The sequence below is a fragment of the Thunnus thynnus genome, chromosome 3 (assembly GCF_963924715.1).
Source record: "Thunnus thynnus chromosome 3, fThuThy2.1, whole genome shotgun sequence".
Lineage (NCBI taxonomy): Eukaryota > Metazoa > Chordata > Actinopteri > Scombriformes > Scombridae > Thunnus > Thunnus thynnus.
Window position 1 is genome coordinate 35,556,042 of NC_089519.1, and position 23,073 is coordinate 35,579,114.

Below are 23,073 nucleotides of genomic sequence, written 5' to 3' on the forward strand. Positions count from 1 at the left end.
CTGCCACACACTTAAATAGGCTGAGTCCTACAGTTGGCAGACCCCTCCTCAGGGTCTGGGGGTCCTCTCATCCTCTGCCACACACTTAAATAGGCTGAGTCCTACAGTTGGCAGACCCCTCCTCAGGGTCTGGGGGCTGCCACAGTTAGGCCCAGCCAGAAACCTCTGACCAAGCAATTCAGCCCCTCCCTCCTCTACTCCCCCCACTACACCCTCTCATTATCTACAGTAGAGCTCCGTCACAAACACTTCCTGCAGCTCCTACCCCCTCACCCCCACCCAACTCCCTCTCGAGACACCTTCCTCACTACCACACAGACATACACACCAACACACTCATATGCAAATATTTAGGAACATTAACTCTTCTCATTTGAACCTTCACTTCCTCAGAAACCATCAAGTTGCCCTTTTTTTCTTTCTGGTTGTTTGTTGGTTTATTTTCTCTCTTTTTTGTTCTGTTTTGATTATATCTATTATTTTGTGACTCTGTTACCTCCTCTGTCCTGTCTTCCAACACCATGTTTTATATTGTTTTACACTTGTACTGTTATCACTTTATTGAACAAATGAAGAAATTAAACAGGTAAAAAAGAAGTACGTTTACAATTCAGCCTATAATGTGCACTTTACATTTTATATTCAAGGAAACAACAGTGTTTCTTACTTTCTGGATGTAGAAGAAATTAAAATTTCAAAGAAGAAGCACTTTCTGTAGCTAAATGGTCACACCATCGTAAATGTAAAATCATTCAAATTCTTTCATGTAAACATGAAACAGTGAAACTGACAGTGAAGAAGGCTTTTGTTTGATCCATTTTATCTAAGAGAGAATGAGAAAAGAGAACTCAATGAAGCCACATATAGAGACACATCACCAAGAACTCATCCATATACCTGTTAGGGTCACTGGGGGCTGCAGCCCCTGTACTGTCTAAACTTTTGACTGCTACTGTATTCAATTTGATATGGATACTACAATAAAGTTAAAGTCTTAGTAATATTTTCATTAATACTATTGATTACTATTGTTACTATTGTAGCTGTTGTTATTATTGTTACCATTATTATTATCATTATTGTTATTAAGAGGTGTGGAGGAGATGACGATAATAATTATTATAAATATTATAGGCACGCACATCTGTCAGACACTCTCTCTCCTTCTCACACACTCATTCAACATCTTCCTCTCTCTCCCCCCTCCCCCTCCACAATACAGCCCACTCCGCCCTCCACAACTCCACCCCACACCCCACCACCACCGGCTGGATTAAATCTCTACCACAGACCAGTAGCCTCACTGCTTCCCATCATTTCACATTGAGACAGACCTTCACATTCTCAAGAGGGAGGGGCGGGAGTGAAGCCGGTGATGATAATAATTATATTAAACACATTTTAAAAGATTAATAAACAACATGAATGAAGCTGTGTGCCCTGTGGTGAGGGGGACTCCCTCCTCAGGGTCTGGGGGTCCTCTCACCCTCTGCCACACACTTAAATAGGCTGAGTCCTACAGTTGGCAGACCCCTCCTCAGGGTCTGGGGGCTGCCACAGTTAGGCCCGGCCAGAAACCTCTGACCAAGCAATTCAGCCGCTCCCTCCTCTACTCCCCCCACTACACCCTCTCATTATCTACAGTAGAGCTTCGTCACAAACACTTCCTGCAGCTCCTACCCCCTCACCCCCACCCAACTCCCTCTCGAGACACCTTCCTCACTACCACACAGACATACGCACCAACACACTCATATGCAAATATTTAGGAACATTAACTTTTCTCATTTGAACCTTCACTTCCTCAGAAACCATCAAGTTGCCCTTTTTTTCTTTCTGGTTGTTTGTTGGTTTATTTTCTCTCTTTTTTGTTCTGTTTTGATTATATCTGTTATTTTGTGACTCTGTTACCTCCTCTGTCCTGTCTTCCAACACCATGTTTTATATTGTTTTACACTTGTACTGTTATCACTTTATTACACAAATGAAGAAATTAAACAGGTAAAAAAGAAGTACGTTTACAATTCAGCCTATAATGTGCACTTTACATTTTATATTCAAGGAAACAACAGTGTTTCTTACTTTCTGAATGTAGAAGAAATCAAAATTTCAAAGAAGAAGCACTTTCTGTAGCTAAATGGTCACACCATCGTAAATGTAAAATCATTCAAATTCTTTCATGTAAACATGAAACAGTGAAACTGACAATGAAGAAGGCTTTTGTTTGATCCATTTTATCTAAGAGAGAATGAGAAAAGAGAACTCAATGAAGCCACATATAGAGACACATCACCAAGAACTCATCCATATACCTGTAATCCTTCTTAGAGGGTCACTGGGGGCTGCAGCCCCTGTACTGTCTAAACTTTTGACTGCTACTGTATTCAATTTGAAATAAAGTAATGGATACTACAATAAAGTTAAAGTCTCAGTAATATTTTCATTAATACTATTGATTACTATTGTTACTATTGTAGCTGTTGTTATTATTGTTACCATTATTATTATTATTGTTATTAAGAGGTGTGGAGGAGATGACAATAATAATTATTATAAATATTATAGGCACGCACATCTGTCAGACACTCTCTCTCCTTCTCACACACTCATTCAACATCTTCCTCCCTCTCCCCCCTCCCCCTCCACAATACAACCCACTCCGCCCTCCACAACTCCACCCCACACCCCACCACCACCGGCTAGATTACATCTCTACCACAGACCAGTAGCCTCACTGCTTCCCATCATTTCACATGGAGACAGACCTTCACATCCTCAAGAGGGAGGGGCGGGAGTGAAGCCGGTGATGATAATAATTATATTAAACACATTTTAAAAGATTAATAAACAACATGAATGAAGCTGTGTGCCCTGTGGTGAGGGGGACTCCCTCCTCAGGGTCTGGGGGTCCTCTCACCCTCTGCCACACACTTAAATAGGCTGAGTCCTACAGTTGGCAGACCCCTCCTCAGGGTCTGGGGGCTGCCACAGTTAGGCCCAGCCAGAAACCTCTGACCAAGCAATTCAGCCGCTCCCTCCTCTACTCCCCCCACTACACCCTCTCATTATCTACAGTAGAGCTTCGTCACAAACACTTCCTGCAGCTCCTACCCCCTCACCCCCACCCAACTCCCTCTCGAGACACCTTCCTCACTACCACACAGACATACGCACCAACACACTCATATGCAAATATTTAGGAACATTAACTTTTCTCATTTGAACCTTCACTTCCTCAGAAACCATCAAGTTGCCCTTTTTTTCTTTCTGGTTGTTTGTTGGTTTATTTTCTCTCTTTTTTGTTCTGTTTTGATTATATCTGTTATTTTGTGACTCTGTTACCTCCTCTGTCCTGTCTTCCAACACCATGTTTTATATTGTTTTACACTTGTACTGTTATCACTTTATTACACAAATGAAGAAATTAAACAGGTAAAAAAGAAGTACGTTTACAATTCAGCCTATAATGTGCACTTTACATTTTATATTCAAGGAAACAACAGTGTTTCTTACTTTCTGAATGTAGAAGAAATCAAAATTTCAAAGAAGAAGCACTTTCTGTAGCTAAATGGTCACACCATCGTAAATGTAAAATCATTCAAATTCTTTCATGTAAACATGAAACAGTGAAACTGACAATGAAGAAGGCTTTTGTTTGATCCATTTTATCTAAGAGAGAATGAGAAAAGAGAACTCAATGAAGCCACATATAGAGACACATCACCAAGAACTCATCCATATACCTGTAATCCTTCTTAGAGGGTCACTGGGGGCTGCAGCCCCTGTACTGTCTAAACTTTTGACTGCTACTGTATTCAATTTGATATGAATACTACAATAAAGTTAAAGTCTTAGTAATATTTTCATTAATACTATTGATTACTATTGTTACTATTGTAGCTGTTGTTATTATTGTTACCATTATTATTATTATTATTGTTATTAAGAGGTGTGGAGGAGATGATGATAATAATTATTATAAATATTATAGGCACGCACATCTGTCAGACACTCTCTCTCCTTCTCACACACTCATTAAACATCTTCCTCCCTCTCCCCCCTCCCCCTCCACAATACAGCCCACTCCGCCCTCCACAACTCCACCCCACACCCCACCACCACCGGCTGGATTAAATCTCTACCACAGACCAGTAGCCTCACTGCTTCCCATCATTTCACATGGAGACAATAATAAAATCAATTTTAAAAGATTAATAAACAACATCAATGAAGCTGTGTGCCCTGTGGTGAGGGGGACTCCCTCCTCAGGGTCTGGGGGTCCTCTCACCCTCTGCCACACACTTAAATAGGCTGAGTCCTACAGTTGGCAGACCCCTCCTCAGGGTCTGGGGGCTGCCACAGTTAGGCCCAGCCAGAAACCTCTGACCAAGCAATTCAGCCGCTCCCTCCTCTACTCCCCCCACTACACCCTCTCGTTATCTACAACTTCTCCCACCCCCACCCAACTCCCTACCTGGCTGCTCCTATGTCAGACTGCTTCTGCTACTGAAGCAAAGAGCAGAAAAGTAGTTAATGACTGATGAAGTCTATCTGACCCAAACGTTGCATTTATAATCATGGTAGCCAATTAACAGTGTGGATTATTTTTCTAATAAAAGACAATCTTTGTTTTTTATTTCCCGTTATCATCACACAGTTGTCTCATGTTATTCTGAGCTGCAGTGATGGAATCAGAGGTTAAAATCATCGACATTGTCAGGAGGGAGAAATAAACAATATACTATTAAAATGCAGCTAAAATCATCATTATGTGTTTAGTGTCGTAAATGATCTAATTTCATATTAGAGAGATTGGAAACTCAATTTTGGCAACCAAGCAGTTCAAAATCATTTCTAGCTGTACATGTTTTTCTTGCTGTAATCATTCCTCCTGTTCGTACTGACCATTAGAAGATCCCTTCATAATGCACTTATAATGTAAATCCACAGTCCTCCTTCTGTGCAAAAATGTATTTAAAAGTTTATCTGAAGCTAATATGAAGCTTCAGCGTCCAAATGAGTCAAATCAAGTAGATATCTTTCAATGTTACAGTCTTTTTAGTGTCGATGTCCCTCTTTTTGTTACTATACTTCCACCTGCAGCTCAACAGGGAAACACTGTCCGAGGAAACACAAAGAGGGAATTTGATGCTAAAAAGACTGTAAATGTGTCAGATATCCACTTGATCTGACTAACTCAGACTGCTGAAGCTGAATATAAGCTTCAAATCTACTTTTAAATGACTGCGTGGACACACTGTTGTGAACCTATCCTTTAAGGCCGCTACCAACAAAGTTTTTCTCAACCTAATCAATCAACAGATGTACTTTTGTTGCAAATCCACTAGTTGTCAAACAAATATGCTAACGTCAAAGGTAGGCTGGTATTAACTGACTCTCTGATGGCCATGATTTTTGGAGAATACCTCAATGTTCGTATATTAGGGCATTAAGCCAGAGTCAGACTCATGACAGCTGATTATGGCCATTTAAATTCATCATGTTGCATTTTGATTAATTTTTTTCCCACATATGCATGTAATGAGTAGTTTTAATTTTTGAAAACCAATAATCAGAACAGTTTTTCCAGGTTCATCCCGTGCTGTCCTCTACACCTCCCGCCTCCTCTGCTGCTGTTAACTCTTCTGTTGCCCCCCCCCCCCTTCTGCAGCTGATTTATTCCCCACGTTTCTCCACCTCCCTGTGGTTGCTTTACTCTTCCTCATTTTCCCACTCTGCTTTTCCATCCTCCACTATACATCCTCGCTCCATTGTGTTGTCCCTTTGCTCTGTTTTCTTCTTACCCTGTGCCTGCATACTCTTCTGCATGTCGCCCTACTTTCTCCCTACTCTGCATCCACCCACTCTTTTTGGCTTTGCCTCCTCCCCTACCACCATGACCTCCACCTGTATTACCATCAACATTCATCTTGCTGAACTCAAGGCTGCTCTCTGAGGAGGAAACACCTACATCTTTACTATTACTTTCCCCTTTTTTTTTTACCTTTTTTTTGCCCCCACTCCACTGCCACTGTCCACATCTGTCCCACTGCCACCTTCACCACCAATACTGTTGCTTTGTCTGCTTCGGTCACCCAGACCACTTTCTGAGGAGGAATCACTTCCCCTTCACTGTATGAATGAAGTGGATGGTAAACTGCGGCTGGGACCAGGTGACAGATCATCTAAAAAATAATACCATGCAACTTCATTATTATTGGAGCAGCTCCTGCATTGTTGTCCTCTGCAACGGCATAATAATAAATGTAGTGGAGTAGAAAGTGCAATACTTCCCTCTGAAATGTAGTAGAGTGAAAGTATAAAGTAGCATCACATGGAAATACTCAAATTAAGTACAAGTATCTCAAAATTGTACTTTAAGTACAGTAGTAAATGTAATTAGTTACTTTCCACCACTGGTGATATGATAATGTCCACATTAGCAATACAAAACTTTCTGGCGCGGTAAAACTACAACTCCCACAATGCCGTGTGGCGCAGCGCTTCACGTGACACGATCCATCCCGCTTCACGTGACCCCGTGATGAGGAAAAAAAGAAAACATGGCGGACGTGGAGGCAGCGAAGTCTCTGAGCGGTCTGTTGAATGGAATAGCTCAGAAAGTTTATTACAACAACACGGAAATCACAGAGGAGCTGCTGAAACATGAGTTATATCCCGAACTGTCGCACGAGGAGTTCAAGGCTCTGCACGAGAAGATGAAAGGCCTCTTAAAGGTAAAACACAACACCTGGAAGTAACGACAGACCACATCATTTATATATAAAAAGCAATCATTTCATTCTGATTACTGACATTAAAAATGCCAGCAGTGAATATATGGTCGCAGCAGATGTAGCCAAAGTGTCTTTTACAGTAATTACGGCTGTAAAATAAAAAAACAGTGAAATATAAGATGCTGACAAAAGTCAAGCTTAATCAGCAGAGTTTTATAATTAGGGGCAGATTCTGCTTTGTAAAGGATTTCAGGTAAATATCAGCTAATAATAAGTAGATCAATTCTGATTGGACTGTTCTAAATGTTAGTGTCGGTTCACAGTTATCCAGGTGTCTTAAACCAGCAGTCAGGTGTCCATATGAACAGTGAAAGAGGTTTTTCTGTTCATACTGGCTATTAAAAGATCCCCTTTAAATGTGTTTGCAGTGTAATTGATGGAGGCTAAAATCCACAGTGTGTCCACACACCTTTAAGTAAATTAAGCTGTAAGTACTTTTAGTTAAATGGGAGTTGAAAGCAGTATTTTGTAATTGTTATACTGGCAGGTTTGTTCTCTACACCCCTGCATGTGTGCGCATCTCACTACGTCACTTGGAAACCTGCATTTCTCTGACTCTGAACACTAGTGGGGCAAAAATGTAAAGTTTGGCCTGATGGTGGTGCCAGAGGAAAGGCCATAATCAGCTAATCTAATCGACTGCAGTTAAAGGACGGGTTCACAATTTTACAAGTCTGTCTTAAAACAGCAGTCAGGTGTCCATATGAACAGTGAAAGAGCTTTTCCTTGCTGTAATCATTCCTCCTGTTCATACTGGATATTAAAAGATCCTTCAAACGTGCTTTCAATGGAAGTGATGGAGGCCAAAATGCATTCAAAAGTAGATGTGAAGCTTATATTCAGCTTCATCAGTCTGAGTTAGTCAGATCAAGTGGATATCTGACACATTTACAGTCTTTTTAGCATCAAATTCCCTCTTTGTGTTTCCTCGGACAGTGTTTCCCTGTTGAGCTACGGTGGAAGTATAGTAACAAAAAGAGGGACTTTGGCACTAAAAAGACTGTAACGTTGAAAGATATCTACTTGATTTGACTCATTTGGACGCTGAAGTTTCATATTAGCTTCAGATAAACTTTTAAATACATTTTTGCACAGAAGGAGGACTGTGGATTTCCATTGTAAGGTCATTATGAAGGGATCTTCTAATGGTCAGTATGAACAGGAGGAATGATTACAGCAAGAAAAACAGGTTTAATATTCATTTGGGCTCCTGACTGTTGTTTTAAGACACACTTGAAAACCTGTGACTCCGTCCTTTAGTCAAACTGTTATGTTTTCATTCATTAGTATATTCCTGTGTGTCTCAGCTGTTGTCAGCAGGTGGCAGCACTAACATACGTCCCAGTTCTCACCTCACAGTTCAGGTGAACAGTGACCTGCAATAACCTCAACAACAGAATAAGATTCACTTCTCTTTTTTTTCCTAAATAAATATAACACAAGCAACATAAACAGGTCAAGTAAGCTGCCACACACTATAGACAAGAACATAAACAATATCCAGTTATATTGCACATTGAGCACTAAAAGAACCACAATATATGAGTTCAAAGGTCAGCAGGTGTGGAGGTCCGTTACTGTCTAGTTTTATTACTGAGTCTCTGTGCAGCACATCAGTTTCATGCTCTGTGTTGTCGCATCGTCCCTATAAAATAAAAATTAAATTAAATTAGAATTCAGTCCTAAGATCTTTCTAACTTTGCTTTTTTTAAGATGTTATTCTTTCCTTTATTATTATCTTGAACCACAGTTCTTGTTTGAATAATATTAAATTAAATTTAGTCTATCATCATTACTTAAAAATGTCAATTTCCTATAGTTCAGGGAGATCAATCGATCAATCAAACTTAATTTATACAGAACTTTTCATACAAGTCGAATACAGTTCAAAGTGCTTTACAGGTGATCGACAAACACACAGGATACATGTAAGACAATAATAAAAGATAATGAACAGTTAAATAATAAAAGAAAATACAAACAATAAAAGACAAAGTTCAAAATGAACAGATTCTAATAAACCAGTAAAATGTTTTCATGGATTTTTATCTCTTGTTTTGTCCGACCAACAGTCCAAAACCTGAAGATATTAAATTTACTCTCATAAAGAACAAAGAAAAGCAGCAAATATTCACATTTGAGAAGCTGGAACCAGAATTGACTGATTATCTAAATAGTTTCTGATTAATTCTCTTATCAATGGACTAATTGTTGCAGCTTTAAAATAGTTTAATAGTTCAGTTAAAACAGCCCTTTTTGTCATTAATCTGCAACTGTTTTGACGATTTAATAATTGTTTTGGTCAATTTTTGGGGTAAATATCTTAAATTATCTGGTTCCAGCTCATCAGATGTGAGGATTTTATGGTTTTCTTTGTCTTCTGTGATCTTAAACTGAATATTTTAGAGTTTTGTACTGTTGGTCGGACAAAACGAGACATTTGAAGACGTCACTTTGGGCATTTTATACAACTAATAAACTGATCGATTAATAGAAAAAATATTCTGGAAAAATTAATTGATAATGAAAATAATTGTTAGTCGCAGTCGTTGAGAACGAGAACCAATCAGCTGATGGTCACATGACAGAAACAGGTGAACTGATGACAGAGACCGAGTGTCAGATCATTTTTTTATTTATTGTTTATTATATTTTATATATTTGTGGAGTTTACAGAGCAGCACAACACACTAACAAAATAGTAATAACAGTGATGTTAACAGTTAATTATGGAATTTGGTTAAACTCGTTGCTATAGATCCAAGACTTCCTATATTTCATGTTTCATTGATCAGTTCATCAATAAATATGTATTAAAACATGTTGGTGGCAGCTCTGACTGGTTTTATATCTACATTTTTATCTTTAATAATAAATCCTGTTAGCAGGATGCTGTATTTATCCTCCCGCTGTTCTCTTCTTCCGTCTCGCAGTCCATCGCCACGGCAGACATGGACCACGCTCAGCTGGAGGCCTTCCTCACGGCTCAGACCAAGAAGCAGGGTGGTGGCGTGACGGCAGAACAGGCCGCCGCTCTCTCCCGCTTCTGGAAGAGCCAGCGGGTCCGGGTGAGGGAGAGCTTGCTGGCTCAAAGCCGCTGGGAGCCCGGCCTCAGGGGCCTCTCCTGGAGGGTGGACCTCCAGACCGCCGCCAGCCGGGGGGACGCAGCTCACAGCGGCCCCGTCGCTCTTATGGAGCTGGAGCTGGGCAGGACCGGACAGGTGAGACCTTCAGTTTCACTTATTCGCACTGGAAACAGACCAGAACTACGTCAGTCTTCTACTGCAGGATCAATGCCTCACTCGAAAGAACAATAACGGTTCCACACCTGTTTTTATTTCCTGAAATTGATCTTTTAAACGCACAATATATAATTTCAGCAGCTAGGGGTCTCAATCAACACAATAGCAAAAGACGGCATGGGATGACGGTGTGAAGTAGCAAGGGATCATGGGAGTTGTTGTCTTCGTTGTTAAATAACCAGCGTCACCGGGATAGGATTACTCCAGTGTTCATCATTCAGGTCTCCTCCTCTCCAGAACAAACGGACACGGAGATTACAGGTAAAAACACTGAATAAAGCTGTTTCACCTAAAAAAGTCAGTGTTTCTCCGACGATGTACGGCGACCACCGGACGTCCGGTACGGGCTGTTAGCCGAGCTGCTGCTAACACTTGTTCGGTTTATTTCTCTTATAACGTTAGATCCAGACGTTCGGCCGGTTTCTCCCGGGAGCCGAATTATCCGCAGAGGTCTCCTCCTCTCCAAAAACAAACACGCAGATTAAAATCGTTAAAATACTAATTAAAGCTGTTTAAAAAAATCAATATTTCTCCGACGATGTTTGGTGACCACCGGACTTCCTGGAGGGGCTGTTAGCCGAGCTGCTGCTAACGTTTGTCCAGTTTATTTCTCTGATAACTTAAGATCCAGACGTCCAGTGACTAAAATCCTTCTTCCAGCTAAAAGATATAGTTAAAAACCACCTAAATTTATCATGAAAATGTGGCTTAAAACTGAATAAAAGTCAATTTATAACAGTTTGTGTGGAACAACCACAACGCCGATGTACTATCTTGTATGTGTGTAAGTTACTCTTTGGTAGACGCCATTGTAGCGGACAAACACAGCGCCGCCGTATGCATCTTGTGCCTGTTTACTCTTTGGTAGAGGAGGTATGACGCCATCGACAGGCGACCAAATGAAACCGTTACTTTGATTAAATGACAGATTTCTCTGAGTTTGAAACTTGTTGGAAACATTTGGGATAATGTAAGTACACAACTCAACAACATGTATAACGCAGGTCTAGTTGTTTTTAGACATTTTAATGTGGAATAATTACATATTATAGCTTTAACTGGGATTAAACATAAAACATATGTGGCGTCTTCATAGCTGCATGTTCCCAGTTTGATTCCAGCTGGAGACTGGAGTGTTGCAGTCACACCTGACTGCTGTCCTGTCTAATGACAACATAATAATAACACACATCCAACTACACACAGATCACAGATTAGTTTTTTAATATAAAGACTAATGGACTAAGGTACATTTAAATTCTAAAATACACACAGTGTATAGAAGGTTAACAAAGACAAAACAACATTCAATTTATAAAAATGACAACATAACTAATGTTGCTTCTGTTTTGAGTGTTTGTGATTGACACTGTAGTCCAACAATGCAACAGAAAAACATAAAGAATTAAGGACGGCGGTTTCACAGCTCGTAAATAAATAATAAATAAATAAATAAATCATTAGCTTTATAGTGTGTATTGTACTTTATAATATGGAAATTGGACACATTACAACATGAAGTTGTGTCATTATTTGTGTCAAATATTTACATGTGGACATAAAATAAAACCATGAAAATCAAATATTAACACTTAACTTTAAAACTAACTGCGTTGTGGATGCTAACGCGTCTCCTGCTATCATGTATCAGTTTACTACAGCTGCAACTAACGATTATTTTCATTATGAGTTAGTTAGTTGTTTGGTCTGTAAAATGTAAAAAAAAAAAAAAAAAAAATAGTGAATAGTGCCTGTGATAAATTCCCAGAATCAACTCAAAACCTCAAAATATTCAGTTTATCATCATAAGAGACAAATATAATCATAAAATCTTCACTTTGGACAAGTTGAAACTAGCAAATTTGGGGCTTTTCTGCTTAATAAATAACAAAAATGATTATTAGATTGTCAAAATAGTGTTGTAAACAGGCTGCTCTGATGCAGTTAAGCTAATTTTAGGTCTAATTCAAAGTGTCAGATGTGTGCTTGAAGTAATTGTTTCAGTTTTTATAGTATTCTTTAGTGAATCTTAGTAATATAAACTCAGTATTTCATGTTGCCGTTTCTGATTTGAAAGGACGTCCATCAGGTAAGACACGCTGTAGAGTCTGTTGGGTGGAACGAGGGGAACGTTCTTGAACAAACATGTATTATTATACCCTCTAAATACCAGAAAACTCTGTGGGCGTGAATTGGGGGTTTGGGTGGATTCCAATATGGCAGCAAACAGGCCTGGATCTGAATGTGACGGATTACTGGTGGGTTTTAATAGGCCGCTGTCCCGTGAGGGGGCTTAATTTACTCAATCTGGGTCCTGAGCTCAAAACTGTTTTGAGAGCCAGTCCCAGAGGATAAAAACTACCTGAGGAATCAGTGCTGATCATACTGAGGCTTTATTTCCTGGTTTTTGGTGGGAAAAATGCCAACAGGATCTTCATGTTTCATCAGAGATCCTGCTGTGGGTTATAACATGTCTTCATGAAGGTGTTTTATTATTCCTGCTCAACTGTTTTACACATGTAGGATTAAAAAATAGAAATTATTTTAGTCTTTTTTTGCATTTGCTGAAGAAAAAAAAAACCCTTCGTTCATAGTTTTATAACCATGAAATGTGTTGACACTGAAGCCTGTAACGTTCAAGGAAACAAAAGTGATTAACTGTGAAGAGCTTTATGCAATATTAGTTTTTATCTGATGTCACTGAATCAAGAATTGACTGGAAATAAAAAAACAAATCAAACTAACAGATTCTGATCTTTGCATTTAAAATATTCCAAAAAATCTGCTTTGCAAATTTTTTAAAAGAAGTAAAATACATTGACCATGTTTGCTGGACTTTAAGGATTCACACAATGTTTTTATATTTTTTTGTAAACATTACTTTGACTTACTTAAAGGTGTAATATGTAATTATTCCACATTAAAATGTCTAAAAACAACTAGACCTATGTTATATATGTTGTTGAGTTGTGTACTTACATTATCCCAAATGTTTCCAACAAGTTTCAAACCCAGAGAAATCTGTAATTTAATCAAAGTAACGGTTTCATTTGGTCGCCTGTCAATGACGTCATACCTCCTCTACCAAAGAGTGAACAGGCACAAGATGCATACGGCGGCGCTGTGTTTGTCCGCTACAATGGCGTCTACCAAAGAGTAACTTACACACATACAAGATAATACATCGGTGTTGTGGTTGTTCCACACAAAATGTTATAAATTGACTTTTATTCAGTTTTAAGCCACATTTTCATGATAAATTTAGGTTGTTTTTAACTATATCTTTTGGCCGGAAGAAGGATTTTAGTCGTTGGACGTCTGGATCTTAAGTTATCAGAGAAATAAACTGGGCAAACGTTAGCAGCAGCTCGGCTAACAGCCCCTCCAGGAAGTCCGTTGGTCACCAAACATCGTCGGAGAAACATTGATTTTTTTTAGGTGAAACAGCTTTAATTAGTATTTTAACGATTTTAATCTGCGTGTACGTTTGTTTTTGGAGAAGAGGATACCTCTGCGGATAATTCGGCTCCCGGGAGAAACCGGCCGAACGTCTGGATCTAAAGTTATAAGAGAAATAAACCGAACAAACGTTAGCAGCAGCTCGGCTAACAGCCCGTACCGGACGTCCGGTGGTCGCCGTACATCGTCGGAGAAACACTGATTTTTTTTTTAGGTGAAACAGCTTTATTCAGTGTTTTTACCTGTAATCTCCGGGTCCGTTTGTTCTGAAGAGGAGGAGACCTCTGCGGGTAAAAACATCCCGAACGATTAACACTGGGGTAATCCTATCCCGGTGAAGCTGGTTGATCAACAACGAAGACAACAACTCCCATGATCCCTTGCTGCTTCACACCGTCATCACACTCCGTCTGTTGTTATTGTGTTGATTGAGAGACGCCTTGCGGGTGAAATTATATATTGTGCGTTTAAACCTACAAATTGTGGACAAATACGTAACAGCTTCCATCAACGTAAACAGATATTTTTAGTCTCAGCAGCCAGAAAGGAGCACAAACTGAACAGACAACACACTGAGCGACAGGTAGGCTTTATGACTGACGTTGTGTTGCTCGGCAACCACTGAGATCCTGCACGGAGGTCACTCAGGTCTCCTCGTGTCCGTAAAGAAACACATTTTGTCCCTACGTTTAATTGTGGCCTAATTATCATGACTACTAAAATAAGAATTTATCTCCATTTTCATTTTTTTAATTTTGTGGAATTTATCCGCCTTAGGAGCGTTTTTCACTCACCTGCCAACAGTGAAAACTGCTGAATTGGCCAAAAAAAAAAGTGTAAAAACCTGTTTAGTTCGGTGTCAGTTGATCTGAGTAAGTGTGAACTAAAGTTATGAAATGCACCTAATATTTATCTAATATATCTGATATTCTTCTAGATATCCGTGTTGACTATGAGTCATGTGCTGTCTTTCCATATAAACCTTAATTTCACATAAATCAAACGTTTGTCTCTGAGTCCAAAGACCAAAAATAAACACAGAAACTAGTTAACTGTATAGAAATCTTAGCGGGGAAGTTGCTGTTTTTAGATTTGCGAGATATAATAAATTAACCACATTTTAGATTTTAGGCTTCTGTTCACATTTGTTGTTGGGAGAAAATATCTAAAATCCACCGACACTGGTACTGATGACTGATGTTTTTACTGGTTCTGCACTCAGAGACTGTAGACCTGGATCATGTAGATGGATTTAATTTATTTATTATTTATTATTATTTATTTACCTTTTGCGATGTTCTTTGTTTTTTAACGGTTACAATGGAGCCAAATGTTCCGGTAAAATCTGGAAAATTACATTTACATTGTTCAGTTTGTAAAATGCTTTGAGCCCAGACGTCCCAAGTGGATTATCTATTGTTGTCTGATTGTGTGTGCGTGATTGTGTGTGTATAGAGTAGATATTTTAAGCATGTTGACCACCAGCAGACCTCCATCTCGAGGCTCAAGCCCAGTACAGGTCAGGGTTCAGGTTTCCTCAGCGATGCCCCACATCAGCAGGCGGTCTGGAGGTTTTCCTGTCTGCAGAGTCCTTCCTGTTCGACACTCTGGCTGCTTTCTCCATCTTCTGCTTCGGCGCTCAAAAAACAATAATTCCTCGAGCCTGTTTCTCTCTTTCTCGAGTGCACGATGGTCTAATGAGGAGTGAAGCCTCGAGTTTAAAGCTGCAACTACAGATTATTTTCATTATCGACCAATCTGACTTTTAATTTTCTCAATTAATCTCTTTGTCTAGAGAATGCCTGTTATAGTTTGAACTGATCTACAGACACAGAAAAACTCACATTCGAGAAGCTGCAACCAGCAAATTTCTGCTGTAAAATAAATGACTGAAACTATTATTGGATTATCAAAGTAATTCCCAATTAATTTCCCATCAATCGACACTGCAGATCTACTCCAGTTCTTCTTCAGCTGCTCTGTAGAGTTTCACCGTAGAAGGAAAACTTTACTCCAGTTCACATGAATAAAATAATGGAGGACTTTAACTAGTAATAAAGTTAAAATCATGAATCCATTAACTAGGAGCTATTACAAGATAAACAAAGCAGGATTACTAATAAGATGACTCAGTGTATGACCTGGGAGTGCCTTAATACAAATACACATGATGCAACAGAAAAACCACCTATAATTCATGTCTGATCCATAAAACTGTTTCAACTTGAGTATAAAATGTTTCATGACCCTCGTTGATCTGTGTGGGTAAGGTGTGTCACACAACGATCCCACAAACAGAGAGAGAGACTTAATCTAAAGGGAGTGTAGAGTTTCTGAACTAGAAACTCTTAAAGGCTTCAACATCGTCACTGAACACTGATCAGATCTATGACGGAGCTGTAACAGCTGCTACTAACGATTATTATCATTATCAATTCATCTGTTGGTTTATTTTCTCAGTTAATCTGAATTTAATCTAAAATAAATAAACTTCTCATACATGTGTTTGCTCCACATTGTGATTATTGGCAACTTCTGTTTACATACCAAGTAATACTTTTATATTCACACATAAATGTGTTTCTGAAAGGGATGTTTGAGGTTTGTTGTTTAAAGTTGGAGCCTCATAAAGCTGCAGTTCATTATTGATTAATCTGTTGGTTATTTTCCCCATTAATCGATCAGTTGTTTGGTCGATGACGTCTTTAGATGTCGTGTTTTGTCCACAACACAAAGATATTCAGTTTACTGTCATAGACGATGAAGGAAACCAGAAAATATTCACATTTTAGACGCTGGAATCAGAGAATTTTCTTCTTAAAAAGTTAAATTAATTATCAAAATAGTTGGTAATTAATTTAATAGTTGGCGACTTATCGATTCATTCACTAATAATTGCAGCTCTATATTAGTTTAAAGTGTAAAATTGTCAGAAAAAGAAATGAAAATTCAGTTTCAGCCAAATATGGAGGGTAAATTTATCCAGAAAATAAATTAAAAGGAAAAACTAAATATATAAATATATATAGTTTTCTCTTTTTTTTAAAATTAAACTTTTAATTTACAGTTTGAGCATGAAGTTTTTTTTTCTGATTTAATTTCCCACCGTCCCTGTTCATCTTGTTTCAGGGTGAAACTGTCTTGATGTAATAAAGAGGATCCAACTGCCAGTCAGAAAATTCACATTAAATGTGAGTGAAGCTGATATAAAGTAAAAACACTGTTAGTAGGAATCACAGGTTTGGACTGATACTCCTAAACATCTCAGTACTTAAAACCAGAAGACAAACCAAAGATCAGTTTTGGGGCTAAATCATTCGATAGATGTCTTCAGTGTTGTCTGCAGGTCAACAGACGAGAGCAGCTCGCTCTGACTGTGCTGTAAAATACTGAACGACTGCAGGATTTACACTATTAATAGTTCATTCAAATTCAAATCTAATTATAGACAACAGGAGCCCGAAGGCTGCAGAAGTAGGTGGAGGAAGTGAATGTGTAACATTTCCTTCTTCACTGTGGAGGAACCTGGTTTTCTAAATCCTCAAATAAGAAGATCAAGACCAAGATGTCTTTTATTTACTTCTGAATTAACTGTAAGTTAGAGGCAGCCCAGTGGATCCACTCGCAGTAAATCAGCATGGATCATTTGTGTAGAGCTCAAGCCTCAAAATAGATATTTGTGCAGCTGATTTTCTTGGTTGTTGTTGCCCTGTGAGGGAACAGAGAGCCAGAGTCCAAAATAAAGTAAAAGCAAAGCAAAATAGAGACGCAGTATTGATCATTTTAAGTGCCTGTCAGTCAGCAAAAGAGACAGAAATGAACATTTAGATTCTTTAAAATTCAAAATAGCCAAATATGGAGGGTAACTTCATCTAGATATAAGGTTAAAGGATAAGTTCCCCATTTTTCAAGTGTCTTAAAACAACAGTCAGGTGTCCATATGAACAGTGAAAGAGGTTTTCCTCGCTGTAATCATTCCTCCTTTTCATACTGGATATTAAAAGATCCTTCAAATGTGTTTTCAATGGAAGTGATGGAGGCCAAAATCCACAGTGTGTCCACACAGACATTTAAAAGTCTCTGTGAAGCTTCTATTCAGCTTCAGCAGTCTGAGTTAATCATATCAAGTGGATATCTGACACATTTACAGTCTTTTTACCATCAAATTCCCTCTTTGTGTTTCCTCAGACAGTGTATTGATAACATTTGGAGAAATAAAAACACATCTGAAGGCAGACAAAGGTCTCAAACGCTCCAAAAACATTTTTTTAAAAATGCAGTCAGAATGGATTTCCTTTAACCTGATAACGATTAGTATGTAAACATGCTAATATTAGCATGTAAACACTGATGGCTACAATTAGCATGTGAAAACGATAACTGTCGGATAACGTGCTGATCTTTAGCATGTTATATTTAGCATGTTGGCATGGAAACACGCTAACGTACGTCATGATAATGGTCAATCACATGTGTCAGTGGAGAACAGTGTAAGAACCATAAGATGTGTAAAAGTCATAGTGTCCTCTTTACTTTAAACTGTCTAGATGTGACAATAAAGTTGAAGTAAATGTAAATGGATAATAGAACTGAAAATCTCTACATCTCTTTATTACTGAGAACTATTTAACAACCTCTATGTCTTTGACTGTACTCTAACTATTATGTACTATAATAACAAACACATAACATCTTCTATAAGAGTGTTAATGCTTTAACCTCGTCTGTGTTTGTTTTAAATCTGCTATTTGTACCACTGCTGATCTTAAACTTGAACCTACTGTTCACTAAGTCACACAAATTGTAAAATGAAAAAAAAAACAAAACCAAGATGTCTCCTCTTCGAGTGGTAAGTGACACCACTCTAACTGAACAATAGACGATAGACAGAGAGACTAGCGGTATCCATGGAAACCAGGAGAGGGATCATCACGGTGTGATGTCCTTTCTGGAGAACAAAGGGAAACCCTCTGAAGTAGACCTCATTCATTTTTTAAGTAGCATGTAATGAACAAAGTGCAGGTCTGTGAAAGAGCTCAAATATCAGGAAGACTCATCAGCAGTGCAGGTGATGCATTAATCTGCCCTGCTCAAATGTGTGTTTTTTAAATGAAAGGCTTCTTATTAATAAAAAAAAATAGTTTGGCCATTTTAATTCCCCATTTTCCCAGTAGACATGGCTGTAACATCTTGTCTACACCAGCTGCAAGTAGCAACTTCTGTCAGCCTACGCTGGATGTGTTCAGCTACAGTACGGCTGTTTACTAGACAACACTTATATACAATTAATGTAGTTACAGCCAAAGTCAAAAGAAAATAGAGCTGAAGTTTTAAGAATCCACTTTGAGCTGCAGTTGCATGTGTCCAAAACTGTTATACAGCTGGATTGAATAAAAGTGACAGTTGACAAGACATCTCGATATTCATATAACAGCAGTGGATGGAAACACTAATTAATTAGCATTTTCTTTTGCTGATTTTCTGGAAATTCAGTTAAAATTTGCACTATATTTGGATTTAAACCTGGCTCATAATGCACATGTACAGTTGGCTGCACAATAAGGAAGCAATCAAGATAAGAGGAAACTTTTTTGGCTTGAATTGGTGCCATCTTTGAGTCTAGTAGCATGTCTATAATACATCTGTGCATCAAATTTATTATGAATGATCCTTTGGCTAATGTGTATTTCTAACCAATAAAAGTACTGATTTGGTCACATGTGAGAAGTTTAGAGGGAAAAATCACTATTTGGTGGAGCTGTTAACAACTCATAGACATGTGAAATGTGACCCCGACTACACACTGCTTTTTGTAAGACGTCAAAAGCCAAAAAGGTTGGAAACCACTGGTTTCATCTTTAACAATGTGTTGTATTTTAAAAGCTTGTTATATTATCCATTGTGTGTAGAGCAGAAAGTACAATATTTCCCTCTGAAATGTAGTGGAGTGGAAGTATGGAAAAACAGTACGTCAGTAAACTTTCCACCGCTGCAAACGTGTTATAATTAAGCAATATTGCGATTATACAATATTTACCAGCAAAATAAAAGATATAAACAAAATGTATTCATATTGTGAGGCAGTTCGCTCTAAAAATAAAAAAAACTTCTTGCTTGTGTTATCTCCGTTTCTATGGAAATACATGGGGTACGACTAATACCTGGAAAACAATCACTCACGTCAGCAGACTCCTTTGTAATAAAACCTAGTTTACCACTCCAGCAAGTAGACTTACCCTTAGTAACGACCTAGCAACAGAGGCGATTTCTAGTCCCTGCTGAGTCAGCTAATGCTTTCTGGAGATCGCGGCATTTCCCAAACTAAATAAATACCTCACGTATAAACACAAAACTGCTTTGCTAGCTCAGTCTCGTTATAACTAAGATATCCGCTGAAAAAATATTTTTTCCATGAACAGATTTAGCTGCTACGTCCGCAAATTTCACAGACATTTTTAAGCTAGTAGCGCCGTAGCACCGCCACAGCTGATGGAGGCTACCGGAGTGGAAGCTGAGATAAATTCTCAACTGGAGGAAAAATGGCTAAGTTTTGTTGTGTATGGGGGAGCCAGGTAACGATAAAAGTGGAGAAGGGTTCGGGTTTTTCCACTGTGTGTGAGTGTAACTCGTCCCAGTCCCGGTCTCAGAGTTCAATCCACCGGGTAAAGGGTCCGTTTTGTTTTCCCCACAACGCCTAATCAGTTCAGTTCAATCCAGTTTCACAAACATAAAGAAAGACAACTCAAAACAGAAAAAAATAAGTTTGCCAGGTTCACATATCTCCGCAATTCAAATCAACCACCAGTCGTCTACCCGGAAGTGACTGTTGTCAGCGCGACGTCACGGTCTGTAGTTCTAATGAATGGCGGAGTGATATATTTAGTAATGAGGCTTTTTTCATTTAAGCACGGCTAGGTGTGCTGTCATGTTGATTTGAGCACGTTCTAAATGTCTAATTGACCAATCAGATTGCTTTGTCGGAACTACGTGTTGTATAATAGATCTTTTTCTTCTTCTTCTTCTTCTTCTTCTTCTTTTCTACTAGGACTCGGAGTTTTTGTGTCTGGAGTTTGACGAGGCTAAAGTCAACCAGGTGCTGAAGAAGATGTCTGACATCCAGGAGAGCATCGACAGAATAGTTCACCGCACCTAAAAACTCTGTGAGAGTTTATCTCAAGACAGCAGAGAGACAGTGAGGTGTGACTCCGACTATCTGTGTTTCATCAACAGTTCAATAGCCTCACACAGAAACGGGACTTGTTCAGACCTGTAAATAACCAGACTGGATCCAACATGGCTTCTGCACCTGCCTGCACACTCAGAAAGGACATGTTATCTGATCAACATGTTATCTGATCAACATACGCGTGCATTTAAAGATACAACCTGGCATTTTTTTCCACAAGAGCTGTCCACGTGTGACTCTGAAGGGTCTGACTTGTTAAAGAGCTTTTATTGCTTTCTTGATCTGTTATAATTCAAAGTGCAGCACTGATTTACTGCTGTGTTTCTACATCATGTTTTCCATTTGAGGGAAACCTCTGATAAGATGAAGGTTCCTCTCTGACCAAAAGAGATTAAATAAAATATATATACTAAACCGAAGGTGGCCATGAAAGTTCAACGCACTACAATGTGCAACAAATATTGTGTATTCATTCTCTTTTTTCTAAATTCTGTGCATGTTTTGTCAAGTTGATGATGTTTTAATCATTTCCTTTTGTCTTTTTGTGTTTACTGTCGTTGTGTTGAGCTGTCAGCGCCACCGTTTAAACCACCAGTTTGAATTTTGGGATTTTTGAATGATGCAAAGCAGAAATAAATCCTCAAATAAACACTGCAGTGTAATGTGAATGTTATGACCAGCGTGGTTTGACTTTGACTCTACAGGTGTGTTTAGACTGAACATGAAGCGGTTGTTTGATGTTGAGCGATTGCACATAAAGTCGGTGCAAAGATGCAAAAAGTTGTAAATTGAGTCAAAGACACAATCAGTCCACACAGGTTGAAAATGTTCCAACTGACTGTAAAAAAAACACTGGTACGGTTGATGAGAGGTGAAATTTCGCTTGTTCAATCTGAATGGACCTTAATACCTGTTGCATGCTTCACATCAGGCCCATTTTAGCAGCCATAAACGCTAGCATAAGCATCAGATGTTTACATTAGCATGCTAACATGCTAAATGTTACACCCAGTAATTGTTAAAGGATTTGTCTGGCAATTTTCTATATTTTTCTTATTGTCAAGAAATCTCATGGAACTAATCTACTAGCAAGTACTGTTTGTGTATCTAAAGCCTGATAAATCTTATTCCTCTGTATTATAGACCTCCATTGTTGTCCAAAAACACGTCAGTGAGTCACACCGCTGCACTGGGTGAGATGTTCCTTCATCATGAAGAGTTTGGTCATGTTAGTTTGTTTAGAAACTGCTCCAAAGAGTAAAAATATGTGATTCTGTTTATAGCTTTTCTAGCTTGTTGCGCTACATGTCACAACCTCCTGACTTTGTACTGACGTTCTTTGAGAAATTTACAATGCAGAGAGGTTGCATTACGTAGCACAACATGCTAGTGAAGGTTTGTACACAGAACAGCATAGTTCCTATTACGCAGTAGCGTCTGCTGAACTAGGAACGTCTCTCCTGAGAGTTACTATCTTACCGCTGTTTTTACTCTTTGGAGACGTTTCTAAACAAGCAACGACATCCACCGTCTTCAGGGACGAAGGAACATGTCACCCAGTGCAGCGGTGTAGCTTATTTACATGATTTTAATGATTTTTGGGCAACAACGGAGGTCTACGGCACAGAGGAGTAAGATATATCAGGCTTTGGATACACACACACACACAACAGTTGTTAGTATGATGAATTCATTGTTGGTTGGGTCTGCAATAAGAAAAATATAGAATATCACCAGACACATCCTTTAACATGCAAGTGAACACTGAAGTGAATTTTAGCTTTTAGCGCAAAGCATAATCCACTTTATTGATTCTGTGTTTCTCTGTCACCCTCCTTCAATGCTAGCTTACTAATGTAATGCTAACATTAGTATGTTAATATAATGAATGTTAGAATGTTACTCAAACATTTAAATCTTTATTTATCCCTGTAGTTCTAATTATACACAGCAGTTGGCCCCCAGAACAACATATATCTCATATATTTTGAGATGTCCTTCAATGGCCACCATACAGAGGATAAACAGTATAGTGGCAGTTTGGAGGGTCCTGTCCCTTTAAAACACTTGTGTCAAACTTAGCTTCATGGTGCTTACTCGTGTTTTTCTCTCCTGACTAGATCCCTGCTTGTGTTGTATCAGCGCTCAGATGTACGTCGCTTTAGATGAAAGCGTCTGCTAAATGAAATTGTAATGAAACTCCAGTCCAAGCCCACCTGGTGTTGGGTAGATATACAGATCAAGCATGGCTCATTAATTCTTTAGAGGAACAAAAACCTGCAGGGCATAGACATCTAGAGTTTTACACCACATGTGCAAGATAAGGCTT

General features: G+C 38.7%; 1 protein-coding gene across 1 annotated transcript; it reads left to right on the top strand.

The window, feature by feature from the left end:
- Positions 1-6,530: 6,530 nt before the first annotated feature.
- Positions 6,531-21,417, top strand: commd1 (copper metabolism (Murr1) domain containing 1). The gene is made up of 3 exons (XM_067585584.1): positions 6,531-6,737; positions 9,731-10,018; positions 20,604-21,417. Exons 1-3 carry the CDS (start codon positions 6,564-6,566, stop codon positions 20,709-20,711), a joined length of 570 nt encoding a protein of 189 aa, XP_067441685.1. The 5' UTR covers positions 6,531-6,563; the 3' UTR covers positions 20,712-21,417.
- Positions 21,418-23,073: the final 1,656 nt, after the last annotated feature.

Coding starts and splice junctions, on each gene's coding strand:
- commd1 (XM_067585584.1), top strand. CDS start 6,564: ATGGCGGACGTGGAGGCAGCGAAGTCTCTGAGCGGTCTGTTGAATGGA. Junction 6,738..9,730: donor AGATGAAAGGCCTCTTAAAG/GTAAAACACAAC, acceptor TCCGTCTCGCAG/TCCATCGCCACGGCAGACAT. Junction 10,019..20,603: donor AGCTGGGCAGGACCGGACAG/GTGAGACCTTCA, acceptor CTTTTCTACTAG/GACTCGGAGTTTTTGTGTCT.